Raw genomic sequence first — 24,145 nt, forward strand, 5'->3', positions numbered from 1 at the left:
CTCAAGCAACAAAACATTAAAAGCTGCTCTAGACCAGAGAGACAATTTACAATACAGATTCTGAAAACCTCCCCCGCCCTCGCTCAGTGGCATGATACTGTGACATGATACCCCTCGGTGCGCAGTGGAGCTGGCTCCGCCCAGCCTCGTGTTGTTCCATCCATGTGAGATCCTCGCCCTCTGAGCACACCGGGCTAAGGGGTAGGTTACTCCTCGGCAGCTCATTAAACACTGGCTCCAAGAAAGTTACTTTTAAATAAAACGGCAACTTAAAATAAATCATAGCTTCTGAACAAAAGTGTTAAATTTTATGTTTCCATTTTTGTGTATTACCAGTATGTGTAAATCTGCTTATGATACACAAACCCAGATTCACTATTGTATGAAATTTCATGCCCAGTAGATGTGGCTCAATGGCTGAGCATCTACCTATGAACCAGGAGGTCAGGGGTACCATTCCCAGTCAGGGCATATGCCTGGATTGCAGGCTCATTCCTCAGTGTGGGGTGTGCAGGAGACAGCCAATCAATGATTCTCTATCATCACTAAGTTTCTAGCTCTCTCTGCCACTTCATTTTTCTCTGAAATCAATAAAAATATTTTAAAACTTTTTTTCATTATTGTGGCATCTGTAATAGAGGCAAAGAAATGACTACTGGTCTTTCACAATAAACAGAAAATGCTATGGCTTCCTTAGTTCCCTTTCCCAAAAGTGTTATAAATGGACTCTAAGTATATTTTTAGCTGATCCAGCCATGATATTCCACTTTGGTCTGGATTTTGCCATGCCTTTACATCACACATTATGAATTAGCCAAAATTAGGGGGAAATGGTGAATCCTACTTAAAGGGAAAAAAGTACAAAGAATCGTCTTTAGTGACAGTTCACAAAAATCATGTTATATTCAAGTCCCATCAAAAGGGAACTGCTTACGTAGCTTTGAGAAAAAAATTTTTTTTAATGTGATCGCATTAGTATTGCCCTTTTCCCGAGGCAGGAACAGCTGCCTACTCACAGCACTTCGCAAAACAAGTAATGCCAAGCTATTTTCTTGTAAATGTATTACCTAGGCACAATGTCCCCCTTCTTGTAAAAAAAGGACACACTCATAAAGTGGACTATGTAGTGAACATAGAGAAATGTCTGATAGTGTTCTCCATGCACCACTGAATTTTATACACGCCGTCACCAAGCAGTGAGGAGGTGAAACACAGGGCGTGGAGGAGCTGGCATCTTCCAGAGGCTGACATAATAAACAAGAGAAGTCCCAGGGCATAAAAACCCCTCCAGCCACCACTGTATAGAGTGAACGCAGCAAGGACATGTGTATTTGGTGACCAGCAGATAAACTTCAAGTTTCTCCTTTCCCTCTAACTCTAACTCATAGCACCCTGGATCAGGCCTCATGCTGGTTCATCTGAACTCTTTTATGAGCTTCCTCATGAGCTTATCTGTAATTTTCTAAAACCATAGTTCTGACCATGTACTCACCCACTAAAAATCCATATGTCATTCCCCGAAGGCCAACAAAATTCTGCTTTCTCAGCATGGCTTCGTTCTCTCACACCATTCCCTACACCAAAATACGTTAGACCCAATATTCTGCCTCTGTCCTTTGTCTAAAACTTCTGTTCTCCAGTCAAAATTCTCCCAAACCTTCAAGGCCAGCTCAAAAGCTACACCTTCGGGGCCCTAGCCCCAACCCTCCCCTTGGAAAGCGTCACACTTCTCCGCACCCCCATTCTCTGCAGTGTGCGGGATTCCCGATGGCATGTCTCATCTCTCCCACTTGTCTGCAACCACTTGTGTGCAAAGGCCACATTTTATTCAACAAAGTCTCATTAAGCTCCTTCTATGTACAGCCTTGTAGCTATTGTAATCCACAAAACAGGCAAACATCTCTCTCCCTACCTCCCCCCTCCCCCAAAGCTGGCCATTCTGGATGGGGAGATTAACTCATATCGCCTTCCTTCTGCATGATGAACTCAGTGCTAGGCACACAATATTCATTTAATGAGCATTGGCTGAACTGTACAGAATTTAAAAAAAACAACAATTAACACACTGAGGTAATTTAAAATAAGTCATTGAAAACCTTCATTGAATCAGCATGGTGGAGGGGGCTACAGGAATGGGAAGTCAAGTACCCTTACTATTAAGTGGGGGAAATGCGATTTGAGGATAGATTTTCCTGACTGATTAGCAAATTAACACTGTTTACCCTGCTGCGTGCAACACTGTCTTCACAGTGCCTTTTGAAGGGCGAACTAATTAAGATTAGAAAAATTTCAGGTTTCACTTTGGGAAGCTTGGAGGCATAGCTTATGTCAGCGGTGTCAGAATCAGAATGCCAAACAGACCGGCGTGGTTGGCCTTGGAGTGAACGTGACCAGAGGCTGCAAAGCGGTTCCTATGTGGCCCTGTCCGCGGAGCGTCTCTGGCTTTCCACCCGAATCTGAACAGTTTCATGACGCTTGTTTCATGAGTTAATTTACCTCTGTAAATGCGTTTTACAGTTGAGGGAACAAACTGTGTTTTGAACATTCCTGATATTTTTATGGTCCCTAGCATTCTCAGTGTGGATTGTAGGCTGTTTCTTGTTTTGATGAATTTGTTCTGTATCTCTGAGTGGCTGGCTCCTCATCTTTGAGGTCTCAACTCGAATGCCACTGACCCTGGAGGTTGTTCTGACCACCCTCCCCAGGCCTCATTCCCTGTCCTTCTTTAGTTTTTTAGATGTTGCCCAGTTTTGATGTTTTTATGACTTTGAACAACATCTGAAATGATCTTGGTTTATTTTTTTACTTGTTTTCCTTTCCTAAGAAAACAAAACTCTCTGAGAGTAAACACCTCATCTGTCTTACTCTGTGACTATTTACTAAATAGTTGTTGAATGAAAGAATGAATGAATAAATGAATGGAAATGTTAAGTATTTATGATTTTATCTGGGGCGGTGATTCTTTTCTTTTTTTTAAAATATATTTTACTGATTTTTTTACAGAGAGGAAGGTAGAGAGATACAGAGAGTTAAAAACATCGATGAGAGAGAATCATCAATCAGCTGCCTCCTGCACACCCCCTACTGGGGATGTGCCCGCAACCAATGTACATGACCTTGACCAGAATCAAAACTGGGACACTTCAGTCTTCAGACAGACGCTCTATCCACTGAGCCAAACCGGTTTCAGCAGGGGCGGTGATTCTTAAGCCACATCCTGCAGCCATGCATGTTGGTGGTCAACATAAACCGCTAGAGGATTCTGGATAAACCCAGTCACTATGACTAACCATTATCCCTCTGGTGAGAACTGCAGAGGACACCAACAGTCAGAGGTAAAGTTTCTCCAGCTAGGATGCACTTCCCTCTCCTCCCTCTCCCCGTACCTGAAAAAGCCAACTCCCAATCAATCTACTAGGATCCACTTCCCTCTCCTCCCTCTCCCCATGTCTGAAAAAGCCAACTCCCAATCTACTAGGATCCGCTTCCCTCTCCTCCCTCTCCCCAGACCTGAAAAAGCCAACTCCCAACCTCCGGTTCATTAAGATGCATCCTCCTGCACCTCAGCCAGCAGACAGGTCCCATCTTGGCCTCCTCGGATGGTACACCATATGGCAAATCATTGCGTTCTGCTACTGTCAGGACACCTGCTTAGGGCCGGCACCTCCCGCAAACTTCTGCACACGCTGAGGATAAGAATTTAGATTTTTTTCCTACCTTTCTTTTTTCAGTCCCTCCTCTGAATGTGCCTATTACCAAAAGCTACCTAATAAGAGGGTTTAATAAACAAGGCTTAATACACTGGAAGGAGACAAAGGCTGTATAGTAGGAAAAATTTTGCAATGCCAATATTAAGTTTTATATTCATAGTGAAAACATTTTACATTTCTCAATGAAACAGGACAATGAAAACAAGACTTGAAAACACAAAATTCAACTAAATCACATGCCACTTCATTCTTATAAACTTATTTCTTAAAATCCTCCCTACAATTTTCACCCTATACACGACACACAAAAGAGGCTCACTCGCATCTACTCTGAACCAGTTTAAAAAGGTACCCTTTAAAAGTCATCTTTGCCCGTACTACAGCCACATCTTATCCTAGGAGAATAAAACTTAATCATATTTGCATAAATATATGTGGGTTAAGATGAAATTTTAGTTACAGCTATAACTAAATTCATAAATTTAGTTCTAACTTATGAAAATGTAAATAAACTTAAAATCTGCTGAAAATGTTCTTTTTCTACCAATAATAACTATACAATATTTTACTCTATTTGGGTTTGTTTTTTTATCCTCACCTGAGGATATTTTTTCCATCGATTTTTAGAGAGTAGAAGGTAGGGGGTTGGGGGGGAGACAGAGACATGGATATGAGAGAGATATCGATTAGTTGCCTCCCACATGTACCCTGACCAGAGATGGGGAATGAACCCACAACCCAGGCATGGGAACTGAACCTGAGACCCTCCAGTGCAAGGGCCGATGCTCTAACCATTAGGCAGCGCTGGCCAGGCTGCTTTTGGCCTTGTCAGTATGCTTTTCCACTGCAGTTCTAATCCCGTGGGGTTGTTACACTCGTGGACCGGGCTGTGTTTACGGATCTGATGGTGTGTCGAATGGTGCTGAATGATGCTGACTGAGGTTTCAGACATGTCCAGCTGTTCCAGAGGTTGCTGGTTGCCTTGGTCAACTTGCATCTCCTTAATAACAGAGCCTCTGTATTTACTGGAGCACAGCCAAAACCAACCCAGCCTCCCGGGAAGCTTTATGTAAACCGACACCTGCAGGCAGGACTGCCAGCAGAGCTCTGCAATGGGCCTACCTCAGCTTCTGCCTGTGCGCCCCTCCAGCTGCCTGAGGTAGTGAAGACCCAGTTTCCCCCAATTCACTGTGGAGTAATACTTTTAAAAATACATACAAGACCGTGCCAATGCCAAACGTCTATAGAAGGTTCTAAATGATTATCTCCACTTTCCTAGTAACAATCACGGCCATGGCCATGACTTGAATGACACTGTCCGGGAGCCGGAGTCTGACAGCTGCAGCTGCAGTGGCCACGTGACCACGAAGAGGCCTTGAGAAAGGAAGCCTGGACCCAGGACCACCGAACAGACGCAGGAAACTAGCACCTGAGAGTCACGTGTGCGCCACCTGGATGACACACCCTGGGTAACGCCTCACTGCATGTGAGTACAGGCCTTTCACCTCCCTGTCTTGGGGTTTTTATCACAGACAGCCAATTATAACAACTGATTCTCCTATATTTGTAGAGCACTGGAAAATTTTCAAAGCTCCATGTTACCTCTTTTTATTCTCACAGGAGGATAACGGTGGCGTAAGCAGAACACAAATTCTCCATCTGACAGACGGGGAGCCTACTCTCCTGAAAGAGTCAACAGCTGCCTGAAGTGACAGCACTGACAGCAGGGCTGAGCCCGGAAGCTGAGCGGCTCCTCTCTCCAGGAGAGCAATCTACTGCTCAGTGAGGTACAATTACTTATCATGATCGTAAGTAAAATAAAATATAAATGACCAGTGGTGCACTCACAATAAATTACATGAAGTGAGTATGCCACTGGGTAGAAAGATGCCACAAAAATGCCATGGTCGACTAGTGAAGACAAAATCCAATTTAATGGCTACCGTCTGAGTATATTGCATTTTTACAGTCATAACAAATGTATTTGTACAAAGGAGATGAAGAGGTAGAAATTACAGGCAATCTTCTATAATATTAAAAGTGGAATATGCTACATAGACCAGACGTCCTTCTTGACGTCCTTCCGGACGAAGTTGGGGCAAGGGAAGCCCGGGTCCCAGATGCCGGAGGGAAGCCGGCAGCTGGGGGAAGGAAGGCCTACTCTCGCACGATTTTCGTGCACTGGGCTTCTAGTTTTATAACAATTTAGCCAGCCACATAGCAACTAATACAAATCACTTCAGTTTACGTTATAACACAAACCTTCAAACCCTAGTCTCACATACAAAAGTGAAACACTAATATCCTACCTGGATATGAATAAAATTTATCGATAAGTAATGATGTTTGTTAAAAATACTTTCGGTCATAATGTCGGTAATAATAATATACCGCCTTTGAATATAAATAAGACTTCCGAGAATCACTGTATCAGAAGAGTTCTGTGTCTTCCTTCAGTGTGAGAAAGTCTGGCACAGAGACACCACATTCGCTGCCCAGGATTCCCTCGTAGGAAGTGTCTTATTAAGAAGCCGATGGTTAGGATCAGTCATTTCATCTGTGGACTAATTTTCACTTGGATAAATTTCCTTTGCCTATGTGGTATCAAATGTTTTATTTCATCAACAACAACCGCTAAAATAAACTGTTTCCCATATCAATATTTATCTGTTAAATATTAAATTAACAGGAAATCATACTTTTCATTAAATGCAGATTAAAAGGCACTTCTGCTGTTCTGAATATTTTGTTGCAAGTTTTTTTTTGAAAATTAGAAAAACACCCACAAGGAAAATTAAGACATGAACTTTTATTTTTTTTAAATATATTTTATTGATTTTGTACAGAGAGGAAGGGAGAGAGTTAGAAACATCGATGAGAGAGAGTCATCGATCAGCTGCCTCTTGCACACCCCCTACTGGGGATATGCCCGCAACCAAGGTACATGTCTCCTTGACCGGAATCTAACCCGGGACCTTTCAGTCCCCAAGCCAACGCTCTATCCATTGAGCCAAACCGGTCTTGGCAAGACATGAACTTTTAGATATATTATTACAAACATTTAACCTTTCTAATTTTCTCTCTAGATATAAACTGCCAAAGAAAAAACACATTTAATTGTTCCTAGTGTAAAACTCCTCAAGGATCATCAGTGAGGATGAGTTGTTAAAAGAAACACCTATCTGTTATTGTACTATACAAAGAACAACTGTGGGTAGGAAATTATAGAAAAAGATGCAGGCATAGCTGTAATGTACAATATTCACCCGCTCAAAATAATACGGGAAAGCTGAAGCCGGTTTGGCTCAGTGGTGGAGTCAGTCTGCGGACTGCAGGGTACCGGGTTCGATTCCGGTCAAGGGCATCTGGTTGCGGGCGCGTCCCCAGTGGGGGGGGTGTGGGAAGCAGCTGGTCGATGTTTCTCTCTCATCGACATTTCTAGCTCTCTGTCTCTCTCCCTTTCTCTCTGTTAAAAATCAATGGGGTATATTAAAAAAATAAAAACAAAAAAAAATAAAAATAATACAGGAAAGAAAAAGCAATCGCTGGCTGCCAACCACACGCAATCCTTGTGGCTAAGGCCATGGCGGGGAAGGGAGGAGTCTTTGGAGGCTCCTTCAGGGGGTGATCCTCAGTTCATACCAGGCTCGGGATCAGCAGCTACAGGCCCGCAGGCTACACTTTATTTGGTAAATACAGTCTGACTGGAACACAGCGTCAAATACTGACTAGGGCTGAGTCTGAGCAGTTGCCACAGAGAAGACAAAGCTGAAAACATTTACTACCTGCCCCTTACAAAAAGCTTACCACCCGGTACAACAAGCATCTGCCAATGAGTACCAAATGTTGGTAGTCACCTACTTGAGCAGATGGCACTTCTCTGGAAATAGTGGAAATGAGCCTTTTGTTTCATAAACAGCTGGTCAGTTTGGATGTATGTGCAGTACATACATAGTTCATGCGATATGAGTGCCCAGAAAAAAGTTGACCCAAACACAAACCCTCTCCAACCAGTATGCCACACACAAACTAGCCTATGACTCAGAAGTCCGGTGAGCTGCACTGATATTTCATCTCCTTTACAGAGAAAACACAATCTGAATCAGAAACAAATTTACCTAATGAATTAACTTCAGAGATTTATGGAATGGTGTGGACCTTTGGAAACAATGCTGACACAGAGAGTGCATCAGTGTTCAAGTACCAAGGCTCTCAAAACAACCTAAGAGAAATTCAAGTTCAATATTCCTAAAGGTCAGGTTATTAAACAAGACAGTGCTCATGGTATGCATCAGTTAAAAGGGAAAGTTAACTGGGTTTCGCCTCTTGTTGCTTCCATTAGCTGTTAAAATAGCAAGTACTTAACTATTTAATTTGTACTGATGCTAATTTTTTAATACATATTTTTATTGATTTCAGAGATAGAAACTTCAATGATGAGAATTAGCTGCCTCCTGCACATGTCATACTGGGGATCAAGCCGGCAACCCAGGCATGTTCCTTGAGCAGGAATCAAACCCTGACCTCTTGGTTTATGGTCAACGCTTAACCACTGAGCCACACTGGATGGGCTGTTACCTTTACTCTTTCTGTACTTCTTGTTACTTTTTCCCTTGGTGGGATTATGTTCCTGTTTTTAATAGTTTTCGTGTAAATGCCATTTTTTAGGAGGCATGTTTTCATGGCCCCTTTTGAGTACATTATCAGGGTCACTAAGTTGCTAACAAGCGGAAATACTATCTTTGATTCTTGGGTTCCCTAAGAAACAAGCAGAATGTGTCATTTCATCCAAGCAGGAACTAAGACAAAAGGTTGTCTAGGTATGAGCCTTCTGCCTTTCTCTCCAAAATATCAAAGGGCAAAATGTCTCCTTCCCAATAGAGCAGGAAATGCAAAAGAACTCCATCTTCACTGAAGGCAGCTTAAGAAAACAAGGTGGCAACTCAGACGTGTTCTCCAGATTACTGTGACAGAACATACTGTGTTCTAAAGACTCTCTCACTGGAACTAGAAGATGTACAGTGAACCCGCCTACTGTAAGGCCACTTCTCTCTCTCCTACACAGATCACCATCCACGTCCTTACTTACTCATTCACCGAAATGAGCAGGGCAGAGTAGGAGCTATGAATCTGGCTGGGTAAACAGGAAACAAATGGCACACAGTCCGCCACAAAAAGCAGCACAACGAAAGATCACACCAGGAGGAAGGAGGCTCAGAGAAGCAATAATGAACTATCGGAGGAAGACCAGGCTGCCTACAACTAGTGCCAGAGGGGCCCTGAAGGGCACTTCCGGCCCGGCTCATACACAGTCACTGGGTGGGATGCCGTGTTCAGAAACTGATCTCTCCCCACAGCTTCTTGCACACCAGCCTGCAGCCTGTCTCCCCTCCGCAGTGAGCTCCCCCCGCAGCCTCCCCGGCCGCTGGGCGCTGCTGTGCGTCCCATGAGCACAGCCAACGAGGCGCTGTCAGCCGTAAGCTTTCAAAGACCTCGCTCTCTGTCCACCTTTCTTCTTTAGTCTCCATTCCTTCTCAGCCTTCTCCCCCCCACTCGCAAGAAAGTAATTTGTGAATCTGGTCAGTTTTCCAGGAGAGCAGAAAGGTAATTTTACACCACCTCACGTCAGGTTCCACTACAGGGACTGACACTCTTAACAGGGTTTTGTCACGCTGACCACGCTCTTCCTGAGGCGGAATCAGAAAATCTTTCATCAACAGCATTGTCTCCAGCAGGAGAACATAAATCTATCGCAGCGCCCATTTTGAAGCACTGAGGGAGACAGAGTCTTAGCTGCCCTCAGACGGTAGGACAGGCTTCCCACTTCACCAGGAAGAGCCCAACTGGGCCAGTCCCATGGGCAAGCCCGCTTGTGCTCCCACAGCCAACGCTCCTGCACGGCTTCTCCCAGCGGCGGACAATGGCAACCACATCCCTCCACAGGCCCTTCCTTCTCCGCGCCCTCCCTCTGTGCTGTGTGAGACCAGTGCGCTGCCAGCACTAAGACAACGTGGTGCCAGCTTCCTTTCTTTGCCCCTGAAGCCCACAAGACAAGGTTGCTTTCTTTTGCAATCGGTTGCCTGACATCACACCAGCCACTAACAGATTACACCCTAACCCTGTTAAAAGCTCCATAAAAGGAAGTCAGCTCCTCACAGAAGAGCTCCATCAGCTGACTGAATGATTTTAAGACAAAATGCCTTGCAAACATCCCTACGCTCCTGACAAATCACCAGCTGAGGCAAATCCCAGATAATGAAACATTGCAAGAATGGCTCTTGTTAATAACGTAACCCTCAAGGAGCACTGATTGTTATTTTCAGCAGAAGGAAAGAGTTATTTTCAGCTTTATAGCTCAGTGACATCAGGAATTGCATCTCCATGCCTTTCCTGTCACGCAATCCTTTAACTGTCACCTGCGTTTTGTTGCCATTCCTCAGTCCATTTCTAGAAAAGCCCCGCTTTCATGGATGCGTCTTCCCTACTTAAGCCACAGGAACTTAATCCGCAGCATTTCAAGTTCTGCAGATCAAACATATCTGTCAATTATCACTCACCAGCTGCTTTCCTTTTAAATAATTTTTACAATGCACCAGATATCTTTATGCATTCTCATCTTGTTTGTTAACAAATCTGCTCAATTTCTTAAAAGCAGCTTGATGTTCAATCATAATGTAAGTGTGCCAATCTATGGACATCTGTGGACATTTCTAATCACCCAAGATGCTACTAATAAAAGAAAAAACAGGGAGAAGCAGTAGGTAGCAATCACTATTTCTCCATCCCAACATGGACGATCAGAAAGCTCCTAAACTTTCAAGGAAAATGAACTAAGTATTAAATTTAGCAGTAATACTAATTTATGAGTATTCCTGCATCTTTATATACCAGAAAAATACTCAAAACAATTTTAGACCGAAAACAAGCCAATGATTTATGATTCAAGTACAAATCAAACTGCTCTCATCATGACAGAACGTTCTACACTCCAGTCACACTACCTAGTACCCCACCGACGTCACTGAGCTTCCATTAGGTTGTGGACAATGAGCTCTGCCTTCCCATTGAGCGTGTGTGAGTGGGAGCCTGGGGGAGGGCAGGCATTTCAGCAGCTAATTTGCCTCTGGATGTGATTCTAAAGCATCTCGCCATGACTCTTGGGACCAAGGAACCGTAATGCCAAGGGCTTCAGGTGCAAGGTCCCCACACGCATCTGTTACTGGCCACCAAAGGCATGGCGGTCCTTCTGCTTTGCCACCCACGCTGTGCACTGTTACAGGCGCCAGGCAGTGCAGAGCACTCTCCATTCGGTCAGGCATCGGGGAGAATCGCCACTGCCAACAGGCTGCGGCCTCACAACCCAGGCCTCGGTGTGAGAGGAACCATTTTCTGTTGTAAGAGCACAGCCCTTCCAATAAACATTCAAAAGTCCAAAACCAGCCTTATGGACCAGTCATCAAATAAATAAAAACAATAACATATTAAAATAGCTTTGTACTGTGTTAGCTGAAAAACGGATATGCAAATGTGTACAAGATGTATGTTGTATGAGTTTCACAAGCCTATGAGAATTCCAACAGGGCAGGGGAAAATGTGACTTGAGCTGGATGTTAATATCTAATCACTGAAACTATAGCAGCCAAGAGTACTCTCCTGGCATACTCCTCTCTCGTTTTCACAGGAGATGGAAGACAAAGGGGAAAGACACCCAATGGTCACCTCCTTCTAGAAAAACAAAATGAAATAAACATGCACACTATTTTTCTGGCTAGTATTGGCCAATCTTGTTCCTGTTTTAAATGAAATACTCCCTCTGTTGATGGTCCCATTCAGTCACATTTAATGTATGCCTTTTTTTTTTTTTTTTAATAAATCCTTATCTAATTTTTAAAATATATTTTATTGATTTTTTACAAAGAGGAAGGGAGAGGGACAGAGAGCCAGAAACATTGACAAGAGATAAACATCAACCAGCTGTCTCCTGCACACCCCCCACTGGGGATGCGCCCGCAACCAATCATATGCCCTCAACCAGAATTAAACCCAGGACCCCTCAGTCCGCAGACTCACATTCTATCCACTGAGCCAAACCGGCTTCAGCCTTATCTAGTTTTTTAAGTACTTTTTTTTTTTTTTTTTGTCTCATAAATGAAGCAAACTATTAATTCAATTGTTATGGGACAACTTCTCAGAGTCAGGAACTGGTCCAGGTGCCAACAGAAAGGTGGATGAAATGCTGCCCCTTCATTTAGTCTGCCCAAAGACTGACCACAGGCATAAGGTAGCCATGATGGCAGGGAGCTGCTGGCTGGCTCTCGAAGAGGAGCAAGAGATGGGGAGTTGGGGGATAAAGAGAACCACTTTTTATTTTATTTTCAATGTGTATTTTACAGTTTTAATATACTCATCCTCTGGATTCTCTATTTTATAATTTCATAATTTTGACTCTGAAAGTTTACATGCAATCAAATAACTAAATAATACTACCACAATTATCACAAGTTAGTAAGTAAATAAGATAAATGCAATACGCTACGCATGTGCCAAGTAAGAGCAAAGTCACCTCATGCAAAAATGCACAATAGAAAAACAGAGTCACCACAAGAACCCAGTAGTCTTAACATGCCATGTATGACCCCCTAGTCCCTATGGATCTGCACCCTAAGCCATCAGTCACAAATATATGTTTAAAAGTGGCTATTTCACTTCAGCAAAACATCATCATCCATTCTATTAAATTAATGTTGGTAGCTGAAATTTTATTGGTTTTATAGCTTTGTCTGAACTAACTTATAAACTGACCCTTAAAGCTGTGCTGGGGATATAAATAAGGAGATTACACCTAACGGTGTGTTGGAGAAAGTGGGAAATGAAGGTACGAAGGACACTCAGGTCCTGGAGCTGCACCAAAAGCTCCCCATCCCGCACAGGCATGGCCAGATCTGCGTTTCTAACGGTCACTGGGATGGAAGCCAGACCTCCATTCGCTGAAGCTGGCTGCCCATCAGAATCTCCTGGGGAGTTCTTAGAAAAAGCTACGGATTCCTGGGCCCTAGTCCAGAACCACTGAAATAAAAACCACTTTACAAGTGAGGAAACTGAGGTGCAGAGAAATTAAGTAATTGGATCATAAGCAAATGTTGCCAACATGAATCAAGCCAATATCATAATTTCAACAGTAAAAATGTGCATTTTTTAAAACACATGTGTGATCTATTTCTTTCAAGCAGCTTTTCTCTCCCTGGAGCCGAAAAATGGAACTAAACACCATCACAGATTTTTCCTCTTACTACAAAAAAAAACACAAAAAAACAAAACCTGAAAAGTCATGAAAGTCCTTTCGTTGCTACAACAAACAAAAAAACCTGAGGGCTCAAAATTCTCTTCCACCCTTCATCTCTCTCACTTTTTCATGCTTTCTCTCTCCTTTCTTTCCATCCTTCTTCCCTCCCTCCCATCTCTCTCTCACTTTATTAAAAATTCTCCAATTTGAATTGATAGGTGAGTGCTGATCAATTTTTCAAAGACAGTGATTTGTTTAAGTACAAAATAATTTTTTTTAAAGGTGGACATTCTGCAACTGCCCCAGAGAGTCTGGCAAAAAATAACCAACAGGAACTAACAGATGTGTGGAAGCTTGGAGAAGAACAGGATATTCACATGGCCTCAAAGCTTCTCCGTACAAAGTACTTACTGATTACAAAGGGAAAGTTAGTAACTTACCCAAGTGACCAAAGGTAATGTCACCAATAATGTGACAAGCTGATCTCATGTGTCCTCTGAAGGAAGGTGCTTAGGACACAATACCACTAACATAACAGTCCTGCCTGCAATGCATAACCTAAATTTAATAACTAAGAAACAGTGAACTACAAAAATCTGGACTGCCCACTTTAAAACATGCCAATGTCATGAAACACAAAGAAGAGAAGAGAAGAGAAGAGAAGAGAAGAGAAGAGAAGAGAAGAGAAGAGAAGAGAAGAGAAGGAAAAGAAAGAAAAGAAAAAGAGCTGTTCCAGGTTAAAGGGGACGAGAGAGACACATAACTAGTTTCAAGGGTGATGTTGAACTGGCTACTAGACAAGAAAAACAAATTGCTTCAAAGGCAGCTGTTAGAACAAATGGCAAAATGTGTTTATAGACTAGATGATAGTATTGTATCACTGTTAAGTTTGTTGATTTTGATGGCTATATGGTAAACGAATGTCCTTGTTCTATGCGATATACTTTTAAATATTTAGAAAATAAGGAGTCAAGACATCTGTCTGCATATTACTCTCAATTCAGAACAATGGGATAAAAGACCTCAAAACAGACCCACATAAATAGAGTCAACTGGTCTTTATCAAAGGAGCAAAGGCAACAGGACAGAGCAAGGCAAGTATCTCAACAAAGGAGGCTAAACAACTGGACACCAACATGAAAAGAAATCTAGACTTTATGCCCTTCACCAAAATTAACTCACAATGGGTCACAGACCTAAATGTAAAATGCGAAACTGTAAAATTCCTAGAAGACAACATAGGAGAAAACCTAGATGGCACAGGAATGGTGATGTCTTTTCAGCTTCAAAATCAACAGCACATAACCCACAAAAGCAAGAATTGGTAAGCTGGACTTCATTAAAACTAAAAATGTCTGCTCTCCAAAAGTCACTGTGGAGAAAAGAAAAGGACAAGTCATAGACTGGGGGGGATTTGCAAAGGACACATCTGTCATCCAAAGTATATACATGAACACTTCACACGACAATAAGAAAATAAACAACTCAGTTAAAAAATAAACCAGAGACCTTAACAGACATCTCACCAAAGAAGCTACACAGGTGGTAAATAAGCATCTGAAAAGTTACTTTCATATCGCATGTCACAGGGAAATGCGAACTACGACAACAGTGAGATACCACCATGCACCTGCTGGCATGGCCACGATCCAGAGCGCTGACACCAATGCTGGCAAGAACTGGAGCAACAGCAACTCTTCATTCACTGCGGGTGGGATTCAAACTAGTACAGCTACTCTGGAAAACAGTTCGGTTGTTTCTTAGAAAACTAAGCAGATTCTTAGCATACAATCCAGCAATCACACTTCATGGTCCTTACCCAAAGGAGTTGAAAAACTTATGTCCACACAAAAACTGACACACCAATATTCCAGCAGCTTTATTCATAGCTGCCAAACTGGGAGATGCCCTTCAGCAGGTTAATGAATAAACCGTGGTACATCCAAACAATGGAATATTATTCAGAGGGAAAAAGAAAGACGCTATTGAGCCATGAAAAGACATGGAAAAATTAAGTGCATATTACTAAGTGAAAGAAGACAACATGAAAAGGCTTCTGTGTGATTCCAGCTACATCCTGAATGACATTCTGGAAAAGGCCAAATTATGGAGACAGCAAAGCAATCACTGGTTTCCAGGGATTAGGGAGAAGGGGGAGTGAACGCAGAGCACAGAGGATCAGGGCAGGGAAACTCCTCTTTATGAAACTGTAACAGTGTGTTCGTGGCTTTAGAAACCTGTCTAAACCCATCACCTGTACAACACAAGCAGAGAAGCTAATGTTCGCTTGGAAGATGATGATGTGTCGATGCAGATTCGTCCATTATTCCATCTTACCTCTGCGGGGGGTGTTGATAATGGGAGAGGCTGTGGTGTAGGGAGGGGAAGTTTGTGGGAAATCTCTGTGCATTCCGCTCAATTTTGCTGTGAATCTAAAACTGCTCTTAAAAAATCGTGTTAAAAAAGAGAGAGAAAACAAACAAATGAAGAAATATCTAACAGTCAATCTAACTGTAAAGCATGAGACCAAAGATAAAAACAGAAAATACCAACTTCCAGGCATGAGACGTAATTACTATACACTCTGAAAGAACTGATTAACCTTGGGTGTATTACATGAATTTCACTGACAGCCTTTAGTCATAAGGAATACTGCCACCTGAAGAACGTACTATGATATCCTAAAATGGGGTGGGAAGTGGCTAACACTACAAATAAAGCTAAACTAAACACAAGCTCCCCGCCCATGGCATGGAGGGCCTTGGACTGCCTGGCAATGCACACTGGTAACGTTAATTCTAGAGAACTTGTGAAGCCCGGGACTTCCACGTTTTTGCTTAGATGTTTTCTGAAAAATCTGAAACAGCCCAAAAATGGCAAGGGTGAAGACCGAACAGTCCCTGTGCGCAGTGAAGGGCAATGCGCTGTGCCTGGGGAAAGGAAGCGCCACAACCTTAGAAGCCATCGCTACAGCTCACACAGACCCCACGATTACAAAAGGCTGCTTACACAGTAGGCAGTTTCATAAAATCATAAGGTTGTTCAAATCTACGCTCTGAGAGGGTGGCATCATGCCCCTTTCATAAAAAAAGGAGATGAATACGGTGGAAAGACAGCCGTAAGAACAAACTAGCTAACAATTAGCCTTTATGGCAGAGCAGGGTATGAAAACAGCCATTCCAAGAGAAAGGAATTGTTCAGGAAGCAGGTACACATCAGTCGGCTGGGTGTTTTAAGAATTTCTAGCCGTGGCCAGTGTGGCTCAGCTGGTTGGAGTGTCATCCCATGCACGGAAGGGCACGGGTTCCATTCCGGTCAGAGCTCATACCAGGTTGCAGATTTGATCCCTGGTCTGGGCATACATGGCAACCGACGGATGTATCTCTCTTTCTCTCTCCCCTCCCTTCCTCTCTCTGAAATCAATTCACACACACACACACACACACACACACACACACCCCATACCCTCAGATATTTTTCCTACTGCTTTTTGAAGAGTGTGGAAGGGGGGGAGAGAGAGAAAGATCAATGTGAGAAAGACACATGGATTCTTGCCTCCCGCATGAGCCCCAACTGTGGCCAGGGGTCTAACCTGCAATCCAAGTGCATGCCCTTGACCAGGAATTGAACTTGAGACACTTTGGTGCGAGAGCCGAAGCTCTAACTGCAGAACACACTGGCCAGCGAAAAAAAATTTAAGAATTTTTAAAAACTTGCTACATTAAAACCCAATAGCTATTAATCATCTTTCATTTAGGGTGGCTGGGCTAATTCAGCATTTATATTGACATTTTTTCTGAATTCAGTAATTTTAGCACTTTTAACTACAATTAAAAGTAAAAGGCAGTAGTTATTTTTGGCATATTTAATGTCAACTGGGGAAGCCACAGTAAATACTGAAAAAACAGGCTATCTTCAAAAACTCTTGAAAAGCTAAACAAGCAACCAGATTACAGTTCTTTATAAGCAGCAAAGAGGAAGAAATATAACCACTCTACTTTTAAATAGCATTTGATAATAAATGCTTGCTTTTCATTGTTAAATGGTACTGAAGTCCCAAGTGTGAGAAGTACCAGTGTTAGAAATAATACTTAAAAATAACAAATGTCTTACGTAAGCCAAAAATGATGCTGTTTTAACACAGATTGGAGATAGAGTCACGAACGCTAAACCCGGTCGGAAGTAAAGGGTTCTGAGCTGTTAAGGAAGCACAGGGCACACCGCACGGCCGACCTGAGCAGCACCCGTTGCAGGCGGAGGAAACTCAGGAGCAGCAGAGAGCACTGACCGGGACCCGGGGCCTGGCTTCCGGCCTGAGCAGCCCCCTGTGAACCAGGGGCTGGGAAGTCATTGGGCTCCAGTTTCCCATTCTGTTACCGGGCAGGTTTACCTACACGGGGGGTGGATTTATTCCAAAGGAAGTGCAACACCAAACGTCTTACATGTACCAAGTCTTACCAGACACAAACACAGACTAATAATCAGACTACAGGAATTCCTTTTCAAATGTATATCATAGTTAACCCTTGAAGAATATGAGTCCACTTAGACTAGAATTTTTTCAACAAATACTGTACAGTTTTCTATCTGCAGTGGGGAGTCAGCAGATGCAGAGGGATGACCGTATGCCATTTTATATAGGGATTTGAGCATCCTCAGATCTTAGTATCCACAAGGTCGTGGAATCAACCCCCTCTCCCCCACAGATACCAAGAACAACTTAAGTTTTAGGGGAGTCAATGTTATAATGGATTTTTTTACTCTAGGGGGGACTGACTCCCACATTGATCAAGGGTCAACTGTAGATGCTATTAAGATGAATGAAAAGGGAACTCACAGTAGCTGTCGGTTATGCATTTCTTTTAAACAAAAGGACACTAAAGATATGACCACAAGAGCCAACAGGAAAACAAAATTCACTGATACTAAAAAAAGGGTCTCACACCGCACTGGGAGCACCCCTGCCCATTTGTTCAAGGTGAGGGTCAGCCTGTAAAACGCTCAGTGGCAGGAGCCCTCTCCCATACCAAGTGTGGAGCAGCATGTGAGCTCTGGAGCTTTCTAGAACAGTGGGGGCAAAGGCAGGCATCATGGCAGGGTCACGGGAGAAGGCGCCATGAGACCAGTGAAGGTTATGTAAAACCAGGCTAAGTTCCTGAGTCCTGCCACTCACTCGGGGCAAGATTTTATACAAATGCAAACCTCAAGTTTTCTCATCTGCACATTAAGTAAATATCACAGACTGTTGTGGAGATTAAATCGATCAAAAGAGCAGCAGAGTGCCTGGGCTCAAGTAAACGCTCAGTGTTAGTTTACCTCCTTAACAGCAGCTAGTGATTTGAGGTTTTAAATGACCTACCAGCTTTTAATCTTAATTTTTAGATTTTTTTCAACATTTTAGGAATCTAATTAGTATCTATGGTTGAAAAGTATACTCTGCAGAAAATTGCTGGTACATATAAGACTTGCCAAGCAATTTTAGGAATTTAATAGGGTCTCTTAAACTCAGAGAAACCACCTGGGGATCTATGTCCAGATTAAGGATGTCCAGAAAGCTATTAGTTTAGTTAAAACCTGAATCTGGCCCAGCCACAGTGGCTCGATGTTTGAGTGGCAACCTTGAACCTGGAGGTCATGGCTCATCCCATGTCAGGGCACATGTCTGGGTTGTGGGCTCCATCCCCAAGTGTAGGATAAGCAGGAGGCAGTCGATCAATGATTCTCTCTCATCATTGATGTTTTTATCTGTCTTTCCCTCTCACTAACTCTCTGAAATCAATAAAAAATATATATATATTTTTTAAAATTTAAAACCTGAATTTGTATAACAAATATCTATGTGATAACAGATAATGCTTAATGAATGCTTATATATGGTATTTATTTCAAATAGACAGTATCATTATACCCATTTTCTAAGTGAGAAAACTAAGGGTTAGAGAGGTTGATTAGTATGTCCTATGTCATACAAGAACATGTCTAAAGGAAAAAAAAAATGTTCTCCAAAAGATAATGCACCAAAAGCCAGCAGGTTAAAAAAAAAATGACTGAAAGAAAACAGCTCAACCCACTACCTTATTTATATTATATATGTTAGCCACACACAAATATATGACTAAAAAATCAAGAAGCCCAATGACTAAACCCCCTCGCCAGCCTGATGCCTGAGGAAGAGGACAGGTGCAGCCAATAGAACCCAGCCTGCAGAGCCCGTCCTGACAGCACACATGAAACCGCATCCCTTCAAATGGCCACGCCATTTCTGCTTGGGAGTCTCTTGTGCCATTCACACCACCTTACACTGGATCATCTCTGCCCAGGCACCAAGGATCTGAGCAATGTTTTCTTTGCCATCTCATCTCCCTCACCCCCAGTACTACCAGTAAACACAGTACTTTTTGCTAAAAAACATCCAAGCTAACAGATTCTCAATAACAAGTAAAAGTGTTGCATTTCCAGTACAAATACTTTAAAAATGGTCAATAAGTTAAAAATTTATAAAATTAAATCTTATGAGTCGATAATCTACTAATGTAGAAACACAGATCACATATAACTGAATACGCAAAGCAAGTTAAATTATAATGCAAGCAATGCCAGGGCATAAAACTAAAATAACAAAAATGGTCTATTAGCGAAGACATCTGGTGTATCATGGCAAGAAACATTAATGATATTGTCTGCAACCCTGTAATCAATTTTTCCCCAGCAGCTCTCTCATTACATGTATTAGATCTGTGCGCCTGCAGAATTTATGAGAGCCCCACACGAGGGGGGTGGGAGGAAGTTTTGCCAATTGGATCCGATTCAGATCCAGCTCAAATGACTTTGGCAGCTTGAAGCATTGTTACAGAACAATCAATACAGTTAGCTTTCTGCAGCAGCGTCTGGACTGAAAGATTTATCATCTTATTACAGAATCTTCTCAAGCCTTCACATGATGGTGCCTGAGTGCACCACCCGTCATAAACTTATTTAAATACTCAGTGACCACAACCTTTTCATTGCTAAAAATTAAATAGTGGCCATCACTAATGCTCACAGAACAAGTTTACTGTTATGGGGGAAAATTTCAATATATTTGGCAAATCCTGGTTGGCGAGTACCGTGGAAATGAAACAGTCTAACAGTGACATCCACGCTGATTGGACAATAAAGAAACAATTATCTGAAAGCTAACAGCACTTCTTAGACACATATGGAAATAAGACACTAAGTCTGAAGCTTTTGAAGTAGGTAGTCAAGTCAGGACTCTGCTAATTTGTCCCTTAAAATATCAGTCTCTCTCTTCAGGGATTAAAATTAGACTTTTCTCCACTGCACTGGGTTTTATCTCACATTATGAATGGCTGTTATAGCAATAATTTCAAGGCTTCCATAATGTGAACCTTTTTTCTGGTCTAATTCTTGATAAATTACACTGGCGATTACCCAAACATGAAACTGTTGCTGTGACAATTATTCCTGATTTTGGTACAATTATTAATACCCCATCTCTATTGTCTGGGTCCTCTTCATTTTATGCCTGGATGACAGCCCAGCCTCCTAATTGGAATTTTCCGTCTCTCCCCACTCCACCCAGCGCTCTGCTTCCCAGTGAAGCTTCTTAGGCAGTGACGTGCACATTGGCTTGCCGGAAATAAAAAAGACTCTTCCGACTATCACATAGAACTGCCTTTTCTGACCTTTCAGATCCTTATGACCCAGCCCTATTTTATATCCCGCCTCTGCCTCCCAAGCTTCACTAACCTGTGCTCTTCACTGCCGTCCGGTGGTCTTCTCACAGCTCGCAGCTTCACCGGCTCACAATCTATGTGCTTAGGGACAAGCTGACATGTACACCTGGGAGGCTCGGCACTCTGCCTGGCCACACGTGACTGATGCATCAAAAACATCGCCAGTCCTCAAAACCGCCCCTACCACCACAACCTGCCCGGTCCTACGGCCCTCTGGAGCACTCTCTCTCTTACCGACAGGACCGTTCTCACTGCAAAGGAGCAATGCATTCCCAGGCCCTGGATCCCGGCTGCATGTGCCTTTGTGATGACTATCCCCTGTGTCATTTTCCGAGTGTGAGTTTGAGCCCCATGGTCAGATTACATGCAAGAGAAAAACAGCTCTTACATTTCTCAATGGTTAGAGCAGTTGATCAGAACAATAACACCCATCTTTCAGAAAGCTTTACCATTAAATCCTCACAAATAAAGGAAAAGACAGTGTGTACACAGCTTTCAGGAAAGGTTGGACAGAAGACAAAACTAGCCCTCCGAGATCATGCACCGGGTCCTGTGTTCTAAGGAACAACCAGCTAGGGACATGGCGTCCTGCTACACCTCACACCCACGTTACCACCAGGTGACGGAGGACTGAGCGGCGTACAGCTGGGAGTACTCTATCTACGCTCACCCCACGCCTTCAGTGCTTTAGTCTGTATGTGCCCTGCAGAGAAGCCTAGCAACACTCTACAAAGCTGTACCCGAGAGGACAGCACCCAGCACAGCTGAGATCTGTGGGCCACGACTCCCAATGGTCCCGGGGAACGCACATTCGGGGCTGGGTCTCACTTACCCCGTTCCCCCATTTCAGTTGCCAACATCAATACTCGCTGCTGATTGCCAGCTCCTGCTCCTTGCAGCAGCCCAGCATGCTCTCTGCTGGTGCCAAAACACCCTACGCTACCAAACCCTGCTACCTTCTGGACTGTCCTAGAGGGGTAAGGCAAGTCCCGTATTTTGCTTCCTCTGTGCATGTACTTGTTACTCCTTTAAAAACACATACAATACAGCACATTTTTAAAGGGGCTCTGGGGAGGGAGGTAATATTCCTATTTTATACCCTATGGGATATAAAATATTGACAGCTTTAAAAACGGGATTCTCCTTACCCCTACAGGCCCTCTCCCGGCTTCAGAAAGATGCTGTGGCGGCTGTGATGCCACCGGCAGAGAGCATGCTGGGGGCTCACACAAAGCGGGAGTTGGAGATCTGCAGCAGGCCTGCGAGGTGTGGACCTAAAAAAGAAAAGAGTTTTAAGTTAACGCGCCCAACGTGCCCTCACACCTGGTTACTAGGGGCACTCAGCACACCAGCAAGCATCTGCACAGTCCGTTAGCAGATGGCGTCTGAAATCTCAGAGAATTTGTTTGGCCACTAAAGTTAACCTTTCTGCATGAATCAAAACCATTTCCTTAATTACCTCAGCGTGAACAAGCATATGACCCTTCCAGCTTTACACTTTAACCTGGATCCCGTCACAGAGCAGTATGGTGTGTGCCCCCAAAATAACCAAGTTAACATGACACAGAGCCAAAGCACATGACAGTGGCAAGCTTTGTTTATAATAAAAATGAACCCCAAGTGGACAAAGTGAGCTTTCAGAAGTGTTTCTATTGAGAGATGCTAGAGTCATAAGACATGTACTTAATAAGGAAATAGTCAAAGCATTAGGGGTTTCAAAGAAAGATCCTAGCATTTTCTCAAAGTCCTCTTTGATCTGAGAAAGTGAAAGGCAAGGGGAAAGACGAAGGCTTAGCAGCAGAGGAAAACACCATTCAGGTGAGTTCCCATTTTCTCCAGTGCCTGTAAGGTAAGTACAGTGACCAGGCACAGAGCATAAAGCTCAAGAAAGACATTTCTTTTAAGGGCAAAAGCAGTTTGGTATTTTTAAGAAACTAGAAAATTTAAAACCAGCAAATGATTAGAGAGCAACTTCTGAAAGCCAGCACAGTTCTTTTAAGTATCAAAAAAGATATCTCAGTAAGTTTGAATATGAGCCCTTTCAAACATTCTAGAGAGCAATAACATTAAAAAAAAAAAAAAGCGCGCACACACACACACACACACACACACACACACACAAACACTAACAATTCAATTTCATGAAGTTTTAAATGAACTAAAAACATCATTAAACTCAAATGCTTATATAAGATTTCTGTTCTTAAAGTTGTTTAAAAATTACAGAGAAGCAAACTTTTTAATATTAAATCTTTTTAGAGAGTCCTGTCACATTAACTCCTTTTGAGAAACAAAAAATCATTCTCTAACAACTTCCTGTAATTTAAGATTTAATGTCTATGTCTAACAAATAAAACAGAAAAACCCCAAGAAGATAAGCTAATATTGGGCATGTCTCGATCATGGTGGTTTTCTTTTCCTTCTCTACAGATCACCTCCGACAGCCCACGCTGGTCCCACGCTTTGTGTGTGGTCAGTCTGACTCCCACCGTCCGGGGCACAATACGGGATTAAATCAGTGTTAGTAGTCATAACCTCCTCCACCACACACCTCCTGCCTCCCCCTACCAACACTACAGACTCCAAACCAAAGCGTCAACTGTGCATAAGAATGTGAAGTATACTCAATACTTTTTATCATAAGCATCAAATGGAAATAAATTTGTGGCTAATCTCTTGCACTAGAAATTTAATTACTCAGATCACATTCAAATCAAGGGTTTCAAACAAAAACACCTAGTAAATAATTTCTAAGCACCCTGGCAATATTTTAAATACACAAAAATTCAGGTAATGATTAAAATATTTTAAGCATTAAAAAAGGCATCATTTCAAAGCATATCATTGTTCTTATTTAGGAATCAGAAAATTGACACAATATCTCAGTTTCCCTCATTTTATTTCAGTTCTAATAAGCTTTTTAGACTATTTGAGCTGATTCTTAACACAAACATCCACATCCAAATTACAAGTTTCCAGTTGTATGGAATTGAGTTTGAATGACAAGACTTTATAAGTATCCTTGCACTGCAGATCTCTGCAAATATCAAATTGTCTCAAACTTCCCTAAGCTTCTTTTTTAAAAATTAGAATACCTAGAGTCTTCTGCATTGAAAAAAATTTTTATATATAGAGAACAGGCTTAGTAAATAACATTTAAGATAAATATTTTATAAAAATAAATGTAATTAAGTAAAACTTTTCCAGTGGTTTCTTAAGAGTCCTAAAATCCATATAAATTAGGACAAAATGAATTATCAACTTCACAGTAACCATGAATCATTAAAACCTTAAATCCCATGAGGTCTATGACTGTCAGTCATGAGTGAAAACAGATCGATGAGAAGTTGAATAAATGGGGCCAATAAACTGCTCTTAGATTATTTATTCCCAAAGCCTCGTTTTGATTTTCACTT

General features: G+C 42.4%; 1 protein-coding gene across 3 annotated transcripts in view; it reads right to left on the bottom strand.

Moving 5' to 3' along the window:
* The window catches only part of RERE (arginine-glutamic acid dipeptide repeats), a 357,124-nt gene that overhangs the window by 166,894 nt on the left and 166,085 nt on the right, over window positions 1-24,145 (bottom strand). For 2 of the 3 annotated variants that reach the window (XM_036460929.2, XM_036460930.2), the window contains exon 4: window positions 21,878-22,003. The exons of the other annotated variant lie outside the window; for it this stretch is intronic. In XM_036460929.2, the coding sequence (XP_036316822.1) occupies window positions 21,878-22,003 (126 nt within the window). The remainder of the gene's footprint in view (window positions 1-21,877; window positions 22,004-24,145) is intronic. 3 annotated transcript variants of the gene reach the window in all.

The sequence above is a fragment of the Pipistrellus kuhlii genome, unplaced genomic scaffold (assembly GCF_014108245.1).
Source record: "Pipistrellus kuhlii isolate mPipKuh1 unplaced genomic scaffold, mPipKuh1.p scaffold_m20_p_34, whole genome shotgun sequence".
Lineage (NCBI taxonomy): Eukaryota > Metazoa > Chordata > Mammalia > Chiroptera > Vespertilionidae > Pipistrellus > Pipistrellus kuhlii.